This window comes from Hipposideros armiger, unplaced genomic scaffold (assembly GCF_001890085.2).
Source record: "Hipposideros armiger isolate ML-2016 unplaced genomic scaffold, ASM189008v1 scaffold_107, whole genome shotgun sequence".
In the NCBI taxonomy this organism is placed as follows: Eukaryota; Metazoa; Chordata; class Mammalia; order Chiroptera; family Hipposideridae; genus Hipposideros; species Hipposideros armiger.
In genome coordinates this window covers 3,149,179-3,172,643 of record NW_017731457.1, presented here as the reverse complement: position 1 = coordinate 3,172,643, position 23,465 = coordinate 3,149,179, and the positions used below count along the sequence as shown (strand labels likewise).

At 47.7% G+C, this 23,465-nt stretch overlaps 1 protein-coding gene across 8 annotated transcripts in view; it reads left to right on the top strand.

The window, feature by feature from the left end:
* The window catches only part of CUX1 (cut like homeobox 1), a 376,257-nt gene that overhangs the window by 314,002 nt on the left and 38,790 nt on the right, over window positions 1–23,465 (top strand). For 6 of the 8 annotated variants that reach the window (XM_019646872.1, XM_019646867.1, XM_019646869.1 and 3 more), the window contains 3 exons: window positions 9,075–9,377; window positions 12,706–12,894; window positions 18,761–19,025. The exons of the other annotated variants lie outside the window; for them this stretch is intronic. In XM_019646872.1, the coding sequence (XP_019502417.1) occupies window positions 9,075–9,377; window positions 12,706–12,894; window positions 18,761–19,025 (757 nt within the window). The remainder of the gene's footprint in view (window positions 1–9,074; window positions 9,378–12,705; window positions 12,895–18,760; window positions 19,026–23,465) is intronic. 8 annotated transcript variants of the gene reach the window in all.

Below are 23,465 nucleotides of genomic sequence, written 5' to 3'. Positions count from 1 at the left end.
ACCTAAGCCAGAAGCCACCTCAATTCTTTTCTCCCTCTTACACCACCCCGCTCCCAAATACACTCACAGTTTCTATTTCCTACACACCCCTCAGAGTTTTCTTCTTTCTATGTCCACAGCCCCCACCCTGGCCCAAGCCTCAGGTCACCCCTTTTTCTACTGTGTCTAGGACCATCTCTCCAGACTGGGCATCCAGCTGGGACGCTCCCCTGCCTCAGCCCCTTCCCTAGGGCTAAGCCCCACCTTCCCAGTGTGTGGCCAGCCCTCCATCTCTCTTTCCCCCCAGTTCAAGCTTGGCATACCTCCACACCCAGCCCCCAGCCTCACCTTCAGTGTCACAGTGCTGAGAGCACCCATTACCCCCTGTTCGTCCCTGCCCTAGCCCTTGTTGCAGGGTCTTTGTGACAGTGACTTGCTTATTGATGTCTCCCTGCTTCACCACTGTGCCCTGGCTCCTAGCACCCTGCCTGGCACGTAGAGGGTTCCTTTATTGAATAAAAGGCACAGGCCCTAGCTTCAAGTAGCTTAGCAGTCAAGTTTGGGGAGATAAGCTATAAATGACACACGTTAAATAGAAACCTTGCTTTTTAAAGCATGTTTTTCTTTGTTAATGAAGTATTTTGGCTTCTATGTCACTATAAGGGTTCTTAGTGTGTGTTACATGCAGTTGAATTGGCTCCAAATCCTGGCGGCCCCATGAATGAGTGGCGTCCACAGGGTCCTGTCCTCACAGCCCTGCTCAGCTCCTGTAGACTCACACCCACGACTTCTTTTATGGAGTCAATCTATCTCGTATTTGGTCTTCCTCTTTTCCTGTTGCCTTCTATTTTTCCCAGCATTACTGTCTTTTCCAAAGAAGAGTTCCTTATGCAGACTTATTAAATGTATTGTTCACACACACACACACCCCAGCACCTACTGTGTGCTAGGGGCTTTTATTTTGTCTTATCCTAGCCTACTTCAGCCCTGGCTGGGAGCCGGGGTGTGTGTGGGAGAGAAGTCATTGTTCTTCCATTTTATAGAAGAAACTAGAGCCGACAGAGGTGGGGGAGGCATCTAGCCTTCCTTGGACAGCAGAGGGTCCCACCCAACCCCCTCTGGCTCTTCCCAAGGTCTTCTCACCAGCCCTACCCCAACCTTTCTCAGGCTACCCCTTTCTGCTATCGGAAAAAAAAGTGATTTGGGAGGTTTGCTGAGATTCTCAGTGATTTAAGGCAATGTCTAGGCTGGCTGAGGGCCAAGAGGATGGCAGTGCTGAGCGGCACGGAGGGCAAGCGCCAGGCTGGGGTGGGGAGGGGTGTGCCCTCATACTTGATGCCACCAGCTGTTTGGGAATGGACCTTTTCCTCAGGTGAGGGGAGACCCACCTGGAGGCTGTGGGAATGGGACTTAGAGCAGCAAGGCCCTGCCCCTCACTCCCCGAGGGCGTCAGGAGCAGGCCCCCCTGAAAGGAGGCTGCTGCACAGTGTGGCCTCTGGATGCTTCTGATGTGCCTTCGTGTGCTGTTAGAGTGCTTCAGTTTCTCCCATTGGGAAATGTCCAGTGATGTGGTAGGAGGGAGCATGGAAAGCTCCTGTGTGTCTCTGTGACATTTATTAAAGCATCCATTTGTTTTGCTTCAAGTTCCTGCTAATCGGTAAAAATACCCTCATACTCAAAAGCAGAAACCTCCATGTTTTTCTACTGGCTGTGTCTAACAGAGATACATAACTTTAGAAATAGGGTGGTAGTGCCCAAGGGGCCATGAGTGTCAGCCATTGGTCTCAGAGGCGGGATTCAGGCCCTGAGGAGCCCACCGACGCTGCCACCAAGGAAAGCTTTGGTGTTCGGAGATGCTGGAACTCGTCAGTGAGTCTCATGATCTGGGTGGCACAGGCCTGGCCAATTTGTGACTAAATTAGGGGACTGTCCACCTTTAAGCAGAGAACCTCATTATTTCTAAAGAGACTAGCCATCAACCTTCACTAGGTGGGTATCTTCAGAGAAGAACCATGAGAACATGTGATCAAGTTCTCACGTTTCAGCACAGGTTCAGTGTCTCTATCATGATCTCAACATCCAGACTCAGCTGGGAACCTTTCCAGCCTAGTGGTCACACTGTGGTGGCTTTTGAAGCTGGCCACACAGTCAGCTGGAAAGGCCCTCAAGCTGGGCAGGGTCCTGTTGGACCGAGGATGCCAGCACCGGTCACTCCAGAACCTTGTACATGTCCTGGCACTCGTGTGCCACTCGCAGCTGCCAAGGCCTCTGTCCCTCTGGCTCTATCTTCCTCTCTCTGCCTCCCCCCTGCGCTCCCTTTCCTCTGGTTCTCCCCCATTCACATTTACACGTGCCAGGCTGAGACCATGCTGCCCCCCAACTCTGTGCATTACCCCTCTCCCCACCCCCAAACCTTCTCCCTCCTCTCTCCCGTCTTTCCATACTGTCTGTCTTTATAGGCACTTGGAATTTCCCGGCTTGGCACGGGCTCAAAGCCTAAACTATGGACATAATGAAAAGTGGTGCATCAGACCAGCCGCCAGTTAAATAATGTTTGGGTTCTTGTCAGAATGTCACAGAGTACCCTGTCATTTTGTTTCAGCAACTTGTCCTTCTGAATGCACAGTTCGCCTTATGGCATGCCAGCAGTAAAAATGTCACTTACAATAATTACTTTTTGGTGAAAATGCTTGCTGACTTCCTACCTTCAAGCTGTTTTTTACACAGTGGGGAGATAATAAGAAATGGCTTTATCCTGACTGCTCAAATGAACACTAAATGGAATTTGGGTTATTATTACTGCAGATAGAGGGCTGGGCATGGAAATTTAAACAGTAGATCGGATAAACTGCAGAGAGATTTGTCTCTGAAAATTATGGTGGGTGTGCATTTTCAGTTGGCTTCTATTGAAAACTTAAGGCAGCTGTTGTTTGCCTGCTGTTTTGGGAATATAATATTTTTCATAATCCTTTTATAGTTTCTGAATGGCTTGTGTATTTCAGAGGACCTTGAGTCACTATCTCTGCTTTCTGTATCCTACAAACCAAGTGACTCTTATGTAAGATTCAAAGCCTTGCAAAAAAAATGAATCCACACAAATCACTTTTTAAATGTAACACCTTACTATTGCTGTCAAAATTGGATAGATGGACCGTGTAACTGAGCTTTTCAAATATGCAAATTACCCATTTTCAGTCGTCCCAGTCCTGCAGGCTTCAGACTTCTGAAAGCAAGGTTTGTGTCTAATTTCTCTTATCCTCACTACCTAGCAGAGTGCATGACACAGGTGCTTTAAAAATGTTTGAGTGAGTGAGTGAATGAATGAGCACAGAGCAGACAGGCAAGCTGTCGTGATACTGAGGTGATTGACAGACAGCGGATGGATAGAAACGTGGAGCTTTCCACCCCTGATCTGGTTCAGATCCTTATTCGATCCAGGTGACCAGGACCAAGTCACGTTGCCTCTCTGAGCCTCTGTATCCTCGCCCAGAGTGCAGGGTTTATGTTTCTGCCACAGGACTGCGATGAGAATTGAATGAAACAGTGTATAAATGCCCTTCCCACACCACCGCATGCATACATGCAAATAAATGCGTTTTGGTCCCCTTACCTCATCCCAGTAGTGGATTGGCTTTTGGGGGCTCACCATCATGTTTTTGAGGTTCATTCACATTGATGTGTGGAGAGCAGAGAAACCGTCTGCAGTCACACCGCCATTGATGGCGTACAGGTACTACCCAACTTTACAGGTAGGCTGTTTAGAGGACGGAACACCTGGCTCGTTCCTGTCTATGTAACTCTGAGCACAATATCTTATCTCTGTCAAAGGAGGGAAATGGATGTGCCTACCTCACCTTGTGAGGTCTCTGTGAGGGTTGAATTAGTTCACGCCCATGAACCTTACTTAGCACAGTGCCTGGCACACAGTGCGTGCACAAGAAATGTTAGCTAAGTATCAGCAGCTATTACAAATGATGATAAGATAGGGTTTCTTTTATTTTTTTTAATTAATTTATTTATTTTACTTATTTTTTTTTTTTTAGCTGAGCCATCCTGCCACCTGTTGGCAGCTCAGCAGCAGCTCAGCTCGGGCCAGGCATCGAACCACTGTTGCTCAGAGCTCGCACTCTTGAGCGAGCTCTTAACCAACTGAGCCACTCGGCCGGCCCAGATAGGGTTTCTTAATACATCTTTCCCTCACCCCAAGATGCTCCTGCTGCAGTGCACCCTCTCCCAAAATGGCACCCCATGCACCCAGTCCCCAATGTGGGAAGCACCCATTTCCTCCCTCTTCCTCAGCCCTCTCTCATCCATTCAGCCCTGAGTCCTGCTGAAGCTATCTCCTAATCTCTCTTGAAACTATTGGGTTGTCGGGAAAGTCATGACGTATTTTTCTGTTTTCCAACGCAAAAATGCGTCATGACCTTCCCGACAACCCAATATATACTTCTCCCCACCCCACTCCCTGCCCTCCTCCAGGCCACCATCTGCTCCCCCCAGACAGATGCTACAGCCTCCTCACGACCTCCTGACCCCAGCCTTGCCATTGGCAAGTTCATTTACTCTACTGAAGCGACAGTAAGCGTATTTGCTTTTTTTTTTGATGTGAGGTCTGTAATATTTCAAACATAAGATTCCATGATAATGTAGTGAATGCCCATGTACCTGTCAACCTTAACCTTAACTCCTGGTTATAATTTTTTTAAAAAATAAAACATTAAAGGTAGAGCTGGGGGGAAAAAAAGGTAGAGCTGAAGCTCCCTCGCAAAGCTCCTTCCTCCTAGAAGTCAACTCCTGTCCATCCTGAGTTTGCTGTTTATTGTTCCTGCGCGTGACTTTGCACCCTCGCTATGTACCTAGGCAGCCACAACACAGAGTGCATGCAGGCTTCCCACCTGCATACAGACATCAATGCTCTGCTTTGTCCCGCACCCTGCTCTGTGCTTGTGCGTGTGGTTCCAGCCCTGACATTCTCGCTGCTGTTTCCAGCACATATTATGTTGTGTGAATGTGCCACAGTGGTAATGGACACTATTTCCAGGTTTTTGCTCTTTCAGACAAGGCCTCAATACCATTCTAGTGCCTGGTTTGCATCCCCAGAAGAGAAGCATTGCCGGGGTGAAGGACCCTTCCCAGGCTCCCCAATGCTGGAGGCTGATGCAAAGATTCTGCACAGCACAGCCCCCAGGGGCCTCTTGTGGCCTCCTGTTCTTGCTGCACTAAATGTCATTCATGCCACAAGCCCACCAGATGTCTGGCACAATCTACCCCCTTTCTACTCCTCCTGACTTACCTGACTGATTCCTGTTCTTGCCTGAAGCCCACTGGAAATGCCACTCTACCAGGAGGACTCTGATCCCTAGGCCACATCAGTGCCCCCACCCCACTGCTGTGTGCTCCCATGCTCCCCTGTCTCTCATCGGGACATTCATCCCCTTTAGGTACTTCTGTTTAATGACCATCTACCCATTAGGAGTGAGCACTAACAGGGCAGGCCGCCGCTGCCCATTCACTTCCATATGCACACAGGTCTGGCTAGCAGACTTAGAGAGTCAATGAAAGAATGAACAGAATGACACATCTTCATTCATTCTTTCCACCCCCACTTTTTCCCTAAGTAAGTTTATGTTAAAGTATAATTTACATGAATTTTGGCAACTAAGATATAGAATAATTCTATTTTTCCCCCCAGAATTCCCTCATGCCCCTTTGTAGTCAACTCCTGCCCCCCATCCCTAGCAACTGTGCTCTGTCACTATAGTTTTACCTTTTCCAGGATGTCATCTAAATGGTATCATACAAGATATAATATAGCCTTTGAGTCTATCACCAACCTCTCAGTCTTGTGCCAAGCACTGTGGAAGAAATAGCAATAAATCATGAGGAGATTTACATTGAATGTAGGGGACTTTTATATAAACAAATGCATTTTAATGCAAGTTAATAGCTGCTCTCTTTTTTAACATCAAATTCCAATTGTGTTTCTTAGCACCAGCCACGTGGCAGGTTCATTCCTCACTGCAACCCTGGCTGCATTTTCAGACAAACAAACCAGGATGTTCCAAGAAGTGAGAATCATGTTCAAGTTAACACAGCTGGCTAGTAGAGGTAGCTCCCATCTCCAGGTTCAGTGTCTTAATGCCAAGTCCGGGATTCTTCCTTTTTTTTTCTCTCCTTAATTATTTTTAAGTGCATGAAGTGGAACAAAGCCTTTTTCTTTCAAAAAGTATTGTTTTAATCAGAGGGTTCCATTTGCTAGTTTTGGGGAAAGAAAAAAAACAGTAATATTTCTCCTTCTCTGTTGACTTACGTTTCTTCTTCTGTGACGATGGTGAGTCAGACAGGCAAGTACCTGTCCTCCCTGCACCAAGGGGCCCGGCCGCCTTGTCAGGGGCTGTGGGAGCATGTTAGTGCATTTGGTTTTGTGGTGCCCGTCCTGCCTCCGGAACTGTGGTGCTCACTGGAAATAGCTTTCCAAAGAATGGCACTCTTTCCAGCGTGATGTCCTGGGATGTGGATTGCTGCCATCTCCAACAGGACCATTTCCCATTGAATCTTTGCCTGTCCAAAAACGTGGCCCTGGTTCTGCTTTCTGTGACTTGAGACCACAGTGACATCTGTGTGCACATGTGTCTGTCGGTGAATAATTGTCCCCTAGGAAGCACACTCAGCTTCGAGGTGTCTGTTACATTTTTGACAGACTCTGAGAGTGGGAGCGCAGATATAGGCTGGCCCAGTACATTTCAAGGCCCACGTGGGGTTTTGATCTTGGGGGTTCGCCTGTGTCTTTAGCTATGGCCAGGAGCACAGGGGGACAAGCAGTCATGTGCGGTGAGCACCTCTGTGTTCTCAGGGGTTCTTCATGGCAAAAATGGTGCGAGCAGCTTGCTGAGAATGCTTGGGAAAAGGAAATGCAACACCGCCCAAGTTATTTGGGGAGCTCTGCCTTGGCCAGCACCCAGAATAAAACGGGGAGAGCACTAGGGCAGTGGAACGGTGCAGTTAGCCAGGCAGCCATGATTTTGACCTTGCTGTGGGTTAAAGGACACAAACCTGAGAAGAAATCTGTTTATCATGTGGGGAATTCATGCCATCCTTGACAGTATACAGTGAGCAAGATGGATGAGCTGCCAAATTGGTCCCTCGCATGGGTGAATCAGGGCAAATTTACAGTACAATTCCTTTGCTGCTTCAGATACAAAAAATAACATTTGCTGGGTTTTATATCCAGTTTTCTGATGACCTGGAGGTGAGCAGAGAGAAGAAATCCGATTTGTAGGATTCATATTGCCTTAAAGATTTATATGGACCATTTCTGCTGTTACATCTGTCTCTTTTACATCTTTCACAAACCAGTGTTATTTTTTAACCTGGTTTTCCAGGTTGAGGACGCAGGTTTATGTGCTAGTGAAACTCTGTACCAATCTAGGACAATAAACAGGTTTATCTGTTGAATTGCAGTTGTTTCATTTGGGATATTATCTTTCTAGGTATTTATACACAATGTCTTTTATATTGGAAATACATTTTCCATCCTCTTGGGTTCAGAATAGGTTGTTATCCTGGCTATGATATGTCTAGCAAAGGGCATTGCAGTTATAAAGCCAATTGTAATTCATTTATAACTCGGTGTTACATTTTGTTTAGTCAGGTACCAAGCATTTTGGAGGCCGCCCATGTGTGCTGATGTTCACTGAGTGGCCTGGCCGCTTGAGCTATCATCTCTCTGGGGCTTTAGAGCCCATGTGACAATGCCTGGCCTGGCCCTTCCCACATGGCGCTGTGGGGTCTTACCATGTGCCGTATTCAGTGGGGGAGGGGGGAGAGAGTGTGCCAAGACACCGAGTCAGAGGCAGGTTTTACCTTGTGGGCAGGACTGCGGTGCTAAGTCACTTTGCATTTTCCTCTGTATTTCTCTACATTTGCAAATCAGGAAATGGCCAAAGCCTTTATTCTCGATATCCCAAAACTAGAATGGATGTCAGGTTTTACGGGTGATGCTAACAGAGAGGCCAGAAGGGACCACCCACCAACAGAGCACAGAGTGGCGCTTCCCTACCAGGGACCTGTGACAGCAGTACAGAGGCCTTTCTTAAGAAAGGAGAGCATGGAGGCCTGACTGCCCACCTGGACACCATCTCTTCTGGTGGTGGTGACATCAGGCACCAGACAAACAAAGAGCTTGGCTTTCAGAAGCACCTCCTGGGATTTGACAGAGAACAGGGTGGGTGCTCCACTCTGTTGGTTCCCTCCAGTGGATGCCATGGAACTCCCTGGGATCACAGTGACAACCTGCCTGGGGTCCTGAGACTTAGCCCTGGGCCGCTGGGGGCCAGCAGGGTGCCTTAGGGCTCCTTGTCAAGGGCCCTCCCTGTGGTGGCCACATATCATGGACAGCCCTCATTTAAAATTATATGTCCATTTGGTTTTTTCGGGAAATTACGGACAAAATAAGTAGGCAGATCATAATCTCGGCAAGATAATTCTGAATTACTAGAATTAGGAGAAATCACGACAGTGATAGCACATGATTAATATGAATTTTTTTTTTTAAGCTGAGCCATCCTGCCACCTGTTGGCAGCTCAGCGGCTGCTCAGCTCAGGCCGGGCATCGAACCGCTGTTGCTCAGAGCTCAAACTCTTGAGCGAGCTCTTAACCAACTGAGCCACTCGGCCGGCCCTAATATGAAATTTTTTTAAGATTTTTATTAAAATACTCTATAGCTAACATACAATATTCTATTAGTTTCAAGTGTACGCTATAGTTATTCAACGTTTATATACCTAAAGAAGTGATCACCAGGATAAGAATATTACATATTTTTTAACAGAATGCCTTATAGTAAGCCTTCAGAAACCTTTTATTTAGACCCTAGTTTTTCTTTTGTTGCTGTTATTTTTTATTTTTTGATATCAAAAATGAGAGGTTACTCTCAGTCCAAGAAACTCTAAAACAATTCATTTAGCTCCATAGACCGCCATACCATGTCCTTCTCGTACAGGGCGTTTACTTACCTCCTAGCTAAGGGAAGTGGAAGTATGCGGTGAAGGGCAGCTCTTTTCAGCCTCGGTTTTCCCGTGTGCTCTAATTACAGAAAGCACACCAAAGACCTCTGCCAGCTGCAGCCCTGCCCCCGAGTCACCAATGAGCTCTAGCGAATCGGTGAAGAGTTTGACGGAACTGGTCCAGCAGCCCTGTCCTCCCATTGAAACAAGTAAGGATGGCAAAGCACCAGAGCCCAGCGACCCACCCACTTCGGACTCCCAGCCCACCACCCCACTGCCTCTCTCCGGACACTCGGCCCTCAGCATTCAGGAGCTGGTGGCCATGTCTCCAGAGCTGGACACCTACGGCATCACCAAAAGGGTCAAGGAGGTGCTGACTGACAACAACCTCGGTGAGTTCCCTCCCCAGCTGCTAAGTCCAGAGGTGGGAGGTCGTTTCCTGTTTGAAGGTCTCTGGAAGAGGGGGGTGGGGGGGGGTGGCTGTCAGGCTCCAGCCACAGGAGTTTAACATTTACAGGCTACCTATTCAGTTGTGAGTACTAAGGGGCTCATAAGGGTGCCAGAGATGTACAGATCAATCCCAGATGGCTCCCGCCACTGCGTCTGCACCGGGACCTCTTAGAAGATATGCATTCGGGGTTCGAGCCTACTCAGATCATTCACTCCAACCACTCTGACTGGGGCATGCCCAGTAGGGCCCCGGAGCTGGCAGGATCGGCACCAACACAGCAGCCCAGGGTGGCGAGGCAGAAGAGTCCGACAGGCTGGGTTCAGATCCTAACTCTTCTACTTACTGTGTCTGAGATACTGAGCAAGCTACTCTCTGAGCCTCCTCAGTAAAACTGGAATGACAATTGGCCTGTCCTGGGGTTGTAAGTAGCAGCGATTGCTAGCACCCTGCCTGGCAGCTAATGGTCTATTATTGTCACCCCTGCTACCTCATGAAGCCGGCTCCATCCCCCAGGCCCTCCACTGGGATGAGGCTGCCCCTACTAAACTGAGTTCACCGCCCCTTCCCCTGGGTTTTACACCCAGGCCATTTGCCTCAGAAGTGTCACAGCCTTCCGGGTGCTCTGCCTACGGTAGCTCTCACTGAAGGCTCTGTGGCACCACTGGTCTGTGGCTGTAAGAATATCAGTGTGCTTAGTTATTTCTAATCACTGTGCTCCTGCAGTATAGCACTGACTCGGCAGGGTTCTCCTGGTTTAGGCATTCATGTATGTCCTTATTTACCAGGTGTAAAAGTCAATTAAAGTCAATAAAAATTCTCTGCATTGCCTGTTAAGACGACCCCAAAGAGTTCTTGGACTTCACCCAGTACCTTCAGGAGGGGCCTTTTGTATGTTTTTCCCAGCGGATGGGAAAAGAAGGGCGTAGTGGTGAAGTAAGTTCTGAGAAAGTTTGTGTAGCGACCTCACAGCCTAGAGGTGAGGCTAGCTTGTGTGGTTGAGGCTTTCTACGCAAATGCTTGTGCAAAACAGAACTAAAGAAAAAGTAATACCAACTGAGAACATTTTAATTAGGTTCATTCATAAAAATAATTTAGTTGTTGACTCAAAAATGGCCAAGTCCCGTATGCCCATCAGTTACTAAAATACAGGGATTCCTATACTTGGGTCATCCCCTACCTTACAATCTTGTCACAAGTCCAAGGAAGCAGGCCTGATACATAACTGCTGGCCACTGCCTTATAGGAGGTGTCGTTTTATGTAAACATTGAAAATTAGCTAAAGAAAACTCACTTTCAAACACTGATAAGTTGCAAGATCATGGTTGTGAGATCACAAACATTAAAGTCTCCCTCTTGGCCTCCCCATCACGTCCCCATCAGCGCTGGAGTTGTAGCTGATGAGGTTCGTGGGCAGCCACAGCAGAACCCCACTAGCCCGTGGAACTCCATTTTCAAATACTGCGAAGCACAGAGATGTGCTCAGAGGGCTGAAACTTTTCACGCAAGACAGATGACTTACACCTCTCTGAGCAGGAATTTCCGGGAAAGCTCCAGAGCACGTCATCCTGGATGTAGAGATGAGAAGCAGTCTTCATGATAGCTCTCACTAGTCTTAGCTGCTGCAGAAAAGGAGCGACCTCTGCCACTGGGGTCTCTGAGGGGAGTCGTGGACACAGAGTGGGCCCAATTACAGCTGAATTAAGCAGCAAAGATGACGCTTAGTGGAGACTCAGGCATCCTTGTCATCTTTGGTCTGGGATCTTGGGGCATTTATGTGTCAGTCTGTTGAAATCATGCAGAATGTGTACATGCACATTTCATCAGGTGACGGTCTATAGCTTTCCTGAGGTTCTCAAATGGGTCTGTGACCCAACAACAATTGAGAGCCACTGCTGTGAAACCTCTAGAAGTAATACAAATAATTTTTCAAGAGTAATCACTTGATTTCCCCCCATACAACTAGCTGTTCATGTATATCACTTTCCTAAACATAGCAACTCCTTGAAATGAAATGAGATTCGTTTGCCAGATTAGAATTAGGTAAAATTTATTTTAAACAACCACAACAAAGAATGGGTAAGAACTTGGGACTATGTAGGCTACACTACGAGTTTAAAAAGCAGAGCAACAAGTTTACAAAATCAGTAAATCTCTAGGTTAAAATGAGTGATAAAAAAAATTAAAAAAGATTTCTCAAATCCAAAGTTTTCCATGCTATAACTGTACACTTTATTTGGAGTCCAACATTTTACAAGGCAGCACTCCACCATTTTCTCACAGCTACCCCATGAGCACAGGTGATGGTGTTTCCTCTCACAGATGGAGGACGGGGAGGCATGGAGGGAATAAGCCAGTCATCCAGTCACCTCTGCCCCGGGTGTCGTGTTGCCTGCGCTTTACGGCACCAAACACTGTCCTCCCTGCTCCCCATCTCCAATTCTTCCTAATGAGTCCTGTTCATTTCACTTCTCCCACCAGGTCGTTCAGCTTGTGCCTGATTCTCATTTGAACCTTTAAATGAGGTGGCCCCTCTTAACCTGCAGCTGAATGGCTCTTACTTAGAGAAGAGAAATTTTCCTTTTAAGCCTCTGACGAGCACACTGCTGTGCTCTCCAGAGTGAAATGCCCTCTGATCAGCCTGGGGAGCAGGCTGCCCACCATGGCCTCGGGGGAAAGGCTTCAAGAAGAGGCGCTTTGAGCTTCGGTCCCAGAGGCAGCTTAGACTGTGGGAACAGACTTTAGAATTGGAAATGGCCTGCTTTTCAGAAAAACAGAGCTCAAGAGCTCGTACTCCTTCTCTTTCCTGCTGTGTCCTTGGGTCAGGTGGCCTCTTTGCTCAGCAAGACCTGATAACCTTGCGAATCGTGAAAGGAGCTGGTGCAGACGGCTCTGTGGTTTGAGGTTGAACAAGAGAGGTCTTCCTGTGTGCTACTTAACCTCCTGAGCTTGGGGTTGGGATTAACCACCTCCGATAAATGCGGCAGGTGTTATTATCCAGGCCTCAGGTCATTCAAAGCCTGAAGGCTTTTTGAGGGAAATGTTCTGTGTAAGCACACTGCAAGAGTCAAACTGACTCAGTCACCAATGGAGTTCGTCCCGAGTCTGGTTGAAGAAGTACTTCTGCAAAGCGCTTCCTCCAAGCCAGGCCCAAACGGACCAGACTCTGGGCCTTTAAACTCCATGCCTGACTTGAACCTTGACACAGGCTTATCCTTCCAGATCCCTGGGTCTCACTGCTGACACCTCTGTCGGTTCTGGTTTCTCTGTAGGTCAGCGCTTATTTGGGGAGACCATCCTAGGGCTCACCCAAGGCTCTGTCTCAGACCTCCTCGCTCGCCCAAAGCCCTGGCACAAGCTCAGTCTCAAAGGACGGGAACCCTTTGTCCGAATGCAGCTGTGGCTGAATGACCCCAACAATGTGGAGAAGCTGATGGACATGAAACGGATGGAAAAGAAAGGTAACTAACTGCCCCGGCCGTTTCTTTTAAAACCTTCACGCAGAGCTGATGGGAGACATCGATGTGTGACCAAGGGGCTATAAGGCAGGGCATGAGTACCTAAGAGGACTGGAAAGATTTGTTTCTTTCTGCCTAGCTGCCTGCACCCAAGGACATTGTGGCATTGGGGAGCACTTTGACAATTCCTCGTAGTCACCCGGGCGGTCGGTGTACCCTTTCCTTCTTTCAGGAGAGGAAGGCCACCAAGAAATGAGCACCCCACCACTTCGTGGTGGCATGTGTTTGTTGTCTTTTGTCTTGTTGGTGAGTAGTGGGCTATTGTGAGATTTATTATGCCTGTATCACATGCCAGGGGCTTCCATATATTTTCCTATTGAAGAGATCATTAATAAATGCATCTGTGGATAAGGAGGCTCAGATTCAGAGAAGTTGGGTGCCTCCATTAAGGCCACCCAGTCTGGAAAATGGCAAAGCAAATTCCTGCCAGAACAGCTCCCTCTCTCACTGGGACTTGATAGTCTCGGGCTGTAGAGGATGTGGCCTCCTAGAGGGCTCAGTGCAGTTTTTTTCTCCAGTGCTTCCGGAACTCTCTCGAACGTTGATCGGCATTCTCTATGTACCCTGGATGCTACCACACAGGAGAAATCCTAAAGGATTTCCTGGGTGGTAGAAAGTAATGCCTCCTCCTTCTCATGGTTTACACTCCTACACGCTGCTTCTCATTAGTGAGTCCTCCCCTCAGAGGTGACAGTCCCGGGTCACCTGCGGTGCTGTGAGGTCACTCCAAGGCTGAATTCTAATCCCATATGTGGAGATCTGGCATCAGCTGCCGTTTTGGCCATAAGGACTATGACTACCCTCTAAAATCAGCCTTTGCCTAGGAGCCAAGCCAAAGAGTGGGCATGACGACCACCCATGCGGCGATAGCTGGCCCTGTCCCCAGCACGTCTGAGCCCAGGCTTGTAGCCTCTGAATTCAGAGGCTGTTCACAGCCAACCAAGTATCACTGTTCTCACCCAACCAGGGAAAGGGCCAGAGCTCCAAGGAGAGAGAGTCTCTGATGCCTCCCCCAGGAGCTCATGGAGCTGGCTCATCTATCACAATAGACACTTGCTAGTTTCCAGGCATTGTGCTGAGACTTCGTTTAATCCACCCAGCTCCACTCAGTGTAGATGTCGTTATCCAGGAAAGATGAGGCTCTGGCCTTATGGAACTTACCTGATTCCAAGAGCTGGCCTAAGTCGGGAGCAGGAGTCCAGGAGTCAGCTGGTGCTCTCAGATATGTGTTCAGTGCCTCGAGCTGAGCGCCCGCCATAATGGGACCATGTGCCCAGGCAGCGGCCTTCCACCCCATCCCAGGCCCTCCAGCGGGCTCCAGCCTGCCCTCAGGTGTCTAGACCAAGGCGCTGACACAGGCCACAGCCTCTCAGGCAGCTCCAGGCAGTGCTACACACTCCAGGGGCCTGGTGCCACATCACCCCTCCCCCCAAGTTTTTTAACTTTTTATTATGGAGAATTTCAGCTAAAAACAGAAAGAATGGTATTGTGAACTCAATATCCAACACCAAGTTTCGACAACTATCGGTGCTCACCCAAGCAACTTTCAAGTTTTCTGCACTCTGTCAAACGGCAGTGGCCTCCTTCCTTGCTGAGTGCTGGGGAGCTCCCTCCTGGTGGCATCTCTGACCATCCGGGCCAGCCCTCCGAAGCCACCTCCTAAGTAGCCTCCTGTTGCTGCAGACACTAGGAGAGGGGCAAGCCCCAGTTCTTTCACTCCCTGATGCATTTCTCCTCCTGGGCTGGCCAGAGAAAAAGGACCTCAAGCCCTGGAAACAGATGCTCTGGGGCCTCCTAAGCCTCCTCTCTTCTTTCCTCGTGGCCTCTGGGCGCCATCTTGTGTTACAAAAGAGTTATTGTTTCAGCCCGGCCCAGGCCCCTGCTCACGTCCCGAGGTCCCTAAGCATCTGTGGCCCCGCTGTCTTCTCTCCCTAGTAGGGATGCTCACTAGAGGAGCCTTCAGCAGTCCCAGCGGGAGACCAAGGCACCTGACCAGGCAGACACAACAGCGGGTGACCTGGAGCACAGTACCCTGTGATCTCCATAGACTACAGGTCATCTGCCCAACGGGAGGGTGCTGACTGGACAGACCAGGCTCGTTTCCTTCTGGCCTCTTAAGTCTATCATAATAATTTTGAGGGGAGAAGATTGGCATTCTCAGTTGTTTCCTAGTTCTAATCATAAAATGGCAAGTTAAATGACTCCCCAGCCTAAGTTTCTACGTCTCTAAAACGAGGATAATAAGGGTGACTTTTTCAGGTGTGAGAATTAGAAAGAATGTACCTAGTATAATAACCAGCGTGCATAAGTGCTCAGTAAATGATGGTTATTAAAATAATTTGTAGTCCTTTAAAATCAATGAAAATAAATTGTGCTCCCACCAGTCTAGCCTAGGTTAGAACTTCTGTGCCAGGTGATCCAGACTGTAGCGTTCACGTGTACACAGGGCTTCCTTCTCTTCTGTAAGCTGTGGCTTCTCCTGTTAGAGCAAACCTTTTATTGCTCTCCTTCCTTCCTTTCTTGCTCTCTTGTAAAACCTTCCTTCTCTACCCTCGTCTGCCTTCTGTTCCCTTCATGATATGGCCCTTGAACCAACCTGGGCACACACTCACAAGCACCTGGACACACACACACTCACACACACAGCCTTTGCTAGCTCATGGGCTGGGCTCCTCTCCCTGAAGGCTACAGATGTGCCTTGAGTCTATAGTCTCCTCCTGTGACATTTAAGACCCTAATGTCAGTGCTGCTTAAGCATGTCCCTGTTTTCTGTGACTCCCACGGACACAGCCTTAGGCCCTGCTCCCACGCTATAGCCAGATGGAGCCAAGGGTCTGGCCACCATCAGGCAGGGCAGGCGGCACTATCCTGACCAGACATAGATCCGACCTCAGTTCTATTATTCCCGCCTGTGAGACCTCGGGCAGATCATTCCACCTCTCCAAGCTTCAGGTTCTCCATCTGGACCAAGGGATGATAATAGTCTCGGCCACTGCGTAACTCTGAGGATTAATGATAAATGACAGCTGCCACTGCCATTCTTACTACTACGTGCCATTTGAATTAAATAATATTTCTCATCTTTCATCAGTTTGAAGAACTTTTAAAAGTGTTTCAGACCAGTCCACTAGAAGGCTCACTATGGGTGATTCATTTGCTCAGGAAATCCGAATGGCTTTAAACTTGAAGCAAACATAGTTGGTGATCAGTGACACGAAGCAACAAGAGGAGCAGATGAAGCACCAACAGCACTGACAGCGCAGAGAGCGCTTAAAACCCAGGACTCACCTCCCACTGACTTCACAGTCCACTCAGCACATCCCCTAGTGACAGTCACACACTGAGGCCCTGAGCCTTCTCGCAGCCTGACCACTCCCCACCATTCCACAGTGAAAACACACAGTAACGGCACATACACTCCCCTCGTCCTCAGCTTCTGCGCCGCTCGGCTCTCTCCTGCTGCCCCTTCCAGGACAAGCCATGTGTTTCCCCAAGCCCTGAGCCCTGCTCCAGCCACTTCTCCACTCCTGGGTCAGGCCCCTGCCTCCTGGAAGCTCATTCCAGTAGGCTTTACTTACTTCTCATCTCCGTCATCTGACAGCCTCCTACTCTATATTTTCTCAAGACTGTGTTCCCTGTATCACTGTCTTGTCCATGACCACATTCTGCCTCGTCCAGGGAGACTTTTATGACCCATTTGGCCTGCCAGCACCTTGGCCTCAAGTTCTTTGACCACCTCAACCCTTGGCTGTTCCCCAGATCTTGTTATCACACACAACTACTCTACCTCTCAAAGCCTAAATTCAGGTACCCCACTCAGTTTGCCCTCTGCTGCCTTTGTCTCCTTCCACAAACATCCCAGACTCCAGGATCCATCACTTTCTTACTCTTCTAGCCATAACATGCCATCTCTTACACCTTTCCATTCCTCGTCCTCCTGCAAATCCCAACCTTGGGTTAGTGCCCTGCCAGTTTCTTTCCCCCATCCTTCTTGGCATCTGGGACCTGCTGGAGAATATCTCAGACCTTCATGGATTCGTGCCACCTCAGATTTGTATCTCTAGCTTCAATGGGCACTTCTGTGCCTCTCCACCCCTAACCATCCCCTCCTCCATCCCCCACCACCGTTTCCCATGATTCTACCACCGTCAAGACTCCTTTCCCGTCATTTTGGATCACCTTTCCCCCTGCCTTTCTACTTCATAAAGAAAACAAAGGCCATCAACTTTCCCCGCTTAGTCCCTATAAACTTGTCTGTACCTCCAGTGATCACCTTCTTTCTCACCTGTGTCACCAGCCCTCTGTCATCTCTCTCCCTCAGCTTAAAAATGTTGTCAGCTCTCACTCAACTGTAAAGACCCACCTTTCCCTTCTAGAAGGCATCCTGTCTCTTGCTTTTCTTTTGTAGTTAGGCATCTTAAACTAGTACTTCATGCTGTACCTTTACTTCCTCACTCCCACTCACTGTTAAACCTACTACAGCCCTGCTTCTGCTCCCACAGCTCCGCCAAGGTCTCCAGTTAGCTCCTAATCACTAAACCCAGAGGACATCCTGGGTCCTTCACACTCTCCTTTCCCAGCATTGACACTATTGACCGTCACTCGGCACTCACCCCTCTATCCCGCCGTTGTCTCCTGGTTTTCCTCCCATCTCTGCTTCCTTCATGGCTGCTTCCTGGGAGTATCCTCTGCACGCGGCTGTTTTCCAGACTTTTGTCCCCAGCCCCTCTCTGTCTCATCAATGCCATTGACTTCAACTACAATTTCTATTCTAATGGTTCCAGATTCCTCTCTCTAGACCAGACTATTCTTCTGAGCTTAATACCAGTCTATCCAACTGTCCATAGAGCATCTCAATGTGGATGACCCAGAGACCCCTCAGACTCCACATTTCCAAGACAAACCATCATCATCTCCCTTTAATCTGCTCCTTCCATGGTGCCCAACCCAGACACCACCACGCACTTCATCTCCCATGCCTGAGGCCAGAGAGCCATCCTCAGTCCCCTCTCCCTAGTCCCTCATCGAGTCAGTCACCAAGCCCTGTCAGTTCTACCCCTTAATGTCTCCACAGTCTATCTGCATTTCTTCAACCGCATTACCACTGCCTTAGTTCAGATCTTTACCATTCTTTCCTTGCAATCCTTCTCCCTCCAAATTGTAGCCGAAACAGCCTTTTAAAAACATCGTTAATCATATCATTCCCTTAATGAAAATCTTTTTGTGTCTTTCCATTACCTTCAAGGTAAAGTCCAAACTTTGGGCCTACCCTTGCCCTGCCCGTCTCTCCAGCCTCAAGTCCAACAATTCCTCCTACAGCACACCGTTCCGCGTGTGCACACACACACAACACACTTTCGCCGTGCTGTTCCCACTTTCTGGAACAACCTTGTACCATCTTCTACCTCATCACCTGTTTGTTCTGATTAATCCCTCCTTGTCCTTCAAGATTCAGTTTAAACATCATCTCTCCTGGGAAGCCTCCCCTGTCCCACTCAGTGCCCCCCAACTGGAGTCATCTATCTGTACATTCCTCTGTATCCCCCACTAAACTATGGGTCCTGCAGGAACAGGCAGGTACCTCACATTACAACAGAGCAGACCCTTAATGAGTGTGTGTTGGGGTTCACAATGGCTCTAGTCCAAATGTTTCAAAACACTCTTGGAGGAGCAGGGCAGAACAGCTTGGTGCTACAGTCTATGCAAAAGTAATCTTGAGCCGGTGGTGTACTGTGTATTGTGGGGATCAGGCGTGGGCCGACCTCACAGCTGGGCCTGCACCTCAGTCTGACTTCTCTCCCTTCCTCAGCATACATGAAGCGGCGGCACAGCTCGGTCAGCGACAGCCAGCCCTGTGAGCCCCCATCCGTTGGCATTGACTACAGCCAAGGCGCCAGCCCCCAGCCCCAGCACCAGCTGAAGAAACCCCGAGTCGTGCTGGCTCCTGAAGAGAAAGAAGCTCTGAAACGAGCATATCAGCAAAAGCCATACCCGTCACCAAAAACCATCGAAGAACTCGCCACCCAGCTCAACTTGAAAACCAGCACTGTCATCAACTGGTTCCACAATTACAGGTACAGTCCTGCTCTCAGCCCAGTAGGTCACGGCTTCGAGAGAACATACTGTCAGCCCTTGGGAAGAGGCTGATCTGTACCACAGAAACTGGCCATTAATGGTGCTCTGGGGACTTGGCCCTGGCCTCCTTTCTCAGTGGTTTGGTCAGTTAGATGGCTTTTTATGTAGTTTTATTGGAGTTTTTAACTCTGAAGATGTAGGGTCACATAGTTAAGGACAGTCCACATCTATGACTAGAAAAAAAATTTTCCTCTCAGTTACGTCATTTAATAAGGGAGAGTGTAGGCATTCGTGGTTCCATGGTAGTGAATGTGTCTTAGTGATTTTTATATGCCTTCTCAGGGTCTTTTACAGTATTGTTTTCCAAATTAGTTCGATTAGTTTTATAATTAAATAAATGAAGTAGTGTAAAACCCTTTCTTTTGGGAAAGTACATGAGTTAATGAAGATTTATTGAGCATCTACAGATCTCCAGATACTGAGCTAAGTGTTTTAACCAACACTGTATCATTCGGTCCTCACAACTATATAAAGGCTATATAGTATTATCTGCATTCTACAGATAAAAAATATAAAACTCAGGGAGGATGGATAACTTACCTGAGCAGGGAAGGACTGAGCACTCTCCTTATAGAGCAAGGTAAACTGAGGTGATGTTTGAATTAGATAATGGACATTCACTGAAAGATCATGAATTATTGATCAGAGCTTTAACGAGACTCCCTACTACTGGAAACCAAGAATTCCAGTGACCTGTTGGAAATTCCTAATTGTTTCATTCCTTGTAGGGGGCCATCTTGATTGCAAGTTCTCATCAGAACATCATTTTCTCTAGGGCCCAATAAAACTAGGGTAGGTGCTCCTGGTTATACCAAGGTGACAGGTACACTTCTGTAGCATGTGCAGGTGGGGCCCTCACAGTTGCTCACCTGAAACAAGTGGCAGGCAATAGAAGATCATAAGACAGTCAGAGGCTCGAGGGAGACTTGTATCTCTAACTGGGCCCTGCCTCATCTGATAAGTTCCGCTGGAGTTTCTAAAGGGGCCCACTAAGTCTCCCAGGTTCTGAACAAATTGGAAAATATTTAAATTTTAGATGGGAGCCAAAATAGCACTTTATTGCTGGTAAAGGCTAAGTCAGCGATGTACGAGGTATGATCAAACAATATGGTGAATGTTTTTAAAAAATTTATTACAGTAAAAGACACTGCCATTAATGCCCCTCAAAATACTCCCCCTCGCTTCAAACACACTTATCCCATCATTCTTGCCACTTTCTGAAGCAGTTCTGGAAGTCCTCTTTTGTGAGTGTCTTTAGTTGTGCTGTCATGGCTGCCTCGATGTCCTGAATCAGTTTGACTTTGCAGAAGAGCCAGAAGTCACATGGTGCCAGATCCGGTGAGTAAGGTAGATGAGGACACACCATAATGTGGTTTTATTAGACAGAAATTGTGATACCAGGAGCGATGTGTGACATGGAGCATTGTCATGATGGAGGATGATTTACAGCTCACTTGAAAACACACCTTCTCTCAACTGTAGCTCACACCCGACTGACTGCACCGAACAAATTGAAACTTGTCACACACTGTTACTAAGTTTCCACACACTGCTTTCCATATTAAGATCCCTGCCTTTCCGTTGGATGGCACTTGCCAGCAGCATTCACCGTATTTTTTATCATAATGGAAAGGCTCCATGTCTCACATCGCTTCTGGTATGGCAATTCCTGTCAAATAAAAACATTACAGTGTGTCCTTATCCACCTTATTCACCTTATCTGGCACCATGCAACTTCTGGCTCTTCCCCAAAGTCAAAATGACCATGAAAGGTAAACGTTTTGAATCGATTCAGGACATTGAGGCAGCCACGACAGCACAACTAAAGACACTCACGAAAGAGGACTTCCAGAACTGCTTCAGAAAGTGGCAAGAATGATGGGATAAGTGTGTTCGAAGCGAGGGGGGGTATTTTGAAAGGCATTAATGGCAATGTGTCTTTTGCTGTAATAAATTTTTTTTTAATTTAAATATTCACCGTATGTTTTTATCACACCTCATCGCTTAGTATGAGAGCCAAATAGACCTGCTACCCCTAAAACCAGTCAAATTTATCCGTCATGGCAGCTTTGGCCCCGGGCAGGCCTCCCCGTGTGGGCTGACTCCCATGAGGCCAAAGAAAGTATATGAGCTGAGCACAACAAGCTTATTCATCCTAAACGTACCAATCAGATAAAAACAGAGGCAAATCTAGACCAGCAGTTACAGTAACGGAGTTTCCTCTACATGAAAGGAAACTTCAAGAGTAGTAAACAAGTGAGATGAAGGAGAGTGACTGGGAATATGGGCAGAGGTCCACCTCAGCCTCTCCTCATCAGGTGTTATGTCACCCCATTTTCACTTGCTAGACACAAAGGTGCATTTGAATATGTACTTTCAAGTCTTCTGCAAGTTAGGTCCATTTAAATGCAAGTATTATAACTCTGGACAGGAGTGCATGAAGCTGTAGATTACTGAATATCTTGGTAAAGGTGCTACTGATTATACAAAATATCTCTAAAACCATTTCCCCTGGCCCTGTTAGGGCCACCGTTTTTCCCAGATTCCCCTTCAGTCCTCAGTTGAGTGTCAGTTTCTCAGCTTCTGTCACTCATCTTGCTGGCCTCCTGATAGCCATGGTATTGCCCATCATGTGGTGGTCAGCTGGTCATTGTGAAGATGCCTCATCTGTGCATTTAACATAAGCAAATTCAACTACAAACCCTTGGCAAAAACAGAGAAGGGGGAGAGAGGAAGAATAGCAATAGGGGCTCAAAACTTAGTAAATGAGCTCAGGTCTAGATCTAGAGTAGATGTTCCATAAATGCTCTCTTTCAAAAATAACTCTGCAACAAAGCAGGCTAGGCTAAGCCAAATGGAAGAGCCCAGGGCAGAGATTAGTTTCAGCCACAGAGATCTGGAAAAATATACTGGGAGGTATATTTTGAAAGAAGGGTCTTGAAAGAAGAACTGAAATAGAGAAGAACTTCATAAGTCACAAAATAGGTCGGATAAGAATTGAGCACCAACTCATTCAGTATTGGCAGGAAGCCCAAAGAACTGAGTCATATGCCTAAAGTCACCCAGGAGGTCAAATGCAGAGTGGAGATTGGAACAGAGAGTACTGTCTCCCTGGCTCTAGCTCTTCCAACAAATGCTTAGTATAGGCCAACTTACCGTGGTGGACCCCACAGAGCTTACAGGGACAGGCACACATCCCTGAATGTGTGTAATTCCTAAGCGAGAAGGCAGTTGCTTACATTCTTTCTGTAGGAGTTAAACAGGAGACGTTGATTTTATTTTCTTCTGCCCCACTGGTACCCTCAGGGAATAATGCTTGAGTCAATTTTTGCCCCCATCAAAAAAAATACAACTTCACTTCCCCCTTATCCTTTCACCCTAAGGAAATTAGAAGTATCTTAGAGTGACCACTTACCTAGGCATCCAAAACAGCATACCACAGGAGATCTGGTCTCCTGGAAGAACAGGTTCACCCAGTAGAAACTCTTCCAAGCCCTAAAAGCCGTGGCCACCTGTGAACCTAGCATGATTTGTGTGAAAACCAGATCTGCTCCTGGGACCTGATCTTTCTAGACCAGAGGATAATATTCCTCATAGACATGGAGACAAATCGAGGCTAAGAAGGATGATGTCTCATGTCTGTTGAGCACATAATATGTGCCAGACACGGAGCCAAGAGCTTTATACATGTGTTATCGCATTAGATCCTCGAGTCAGCAGTTGAGTGCAGTGCTGCCAGCCCCATTTTACAGAGAAAGGTTAGACAGATTAACCAAGCTGGTGAGGGTGGCAGCCTGAATCCCATGCCCCAGGCGTGAAGTTGTCCCATCCCTCCCCGAGTCCTTCTATTGGGTTGTTGGACAAGTCATGACGTATTTTTTCTATGTTTTTCATTGCAAAAATACGTCATGACTTTTCCGACAACGCAATATCTCAGCCTTAGCACTTGTAACAGAGATTCTGTCATTCAAAAGGCAGCTGCATGGTGATGTTTTGTTTTTTTTATCTGCATGTGTCCTATATTATATATAAACACTTATTTAATCTTCACATCTCTGCAAAGATAAGAAATTTTTTAGATGAGAAAACTGAAGCTCGAAAAGGTTAAGGACATTATCCAAGTTGCTCAGGTAGTAAGTGACAAAAAGCCAGACTTCAACCTAGGTTTGCCGGCTCCAAAAAGCCTGTGCTCTGCTCTGGGCCAGTCCATCCCTGAGAACCAGAGTTAACATTTGGTGGGCCTGTGGCCTGGCTAGGACCAAATCCTTAGCTGCCCAAACCAGGGCGGGATGGGATTGGGTATTCACCCCAATGGGCATTTTCGGCTGCCAAGGGGCTTGAAAGCCAGTGAAGAGTAGGTTTACTCTCCCAACAAAATG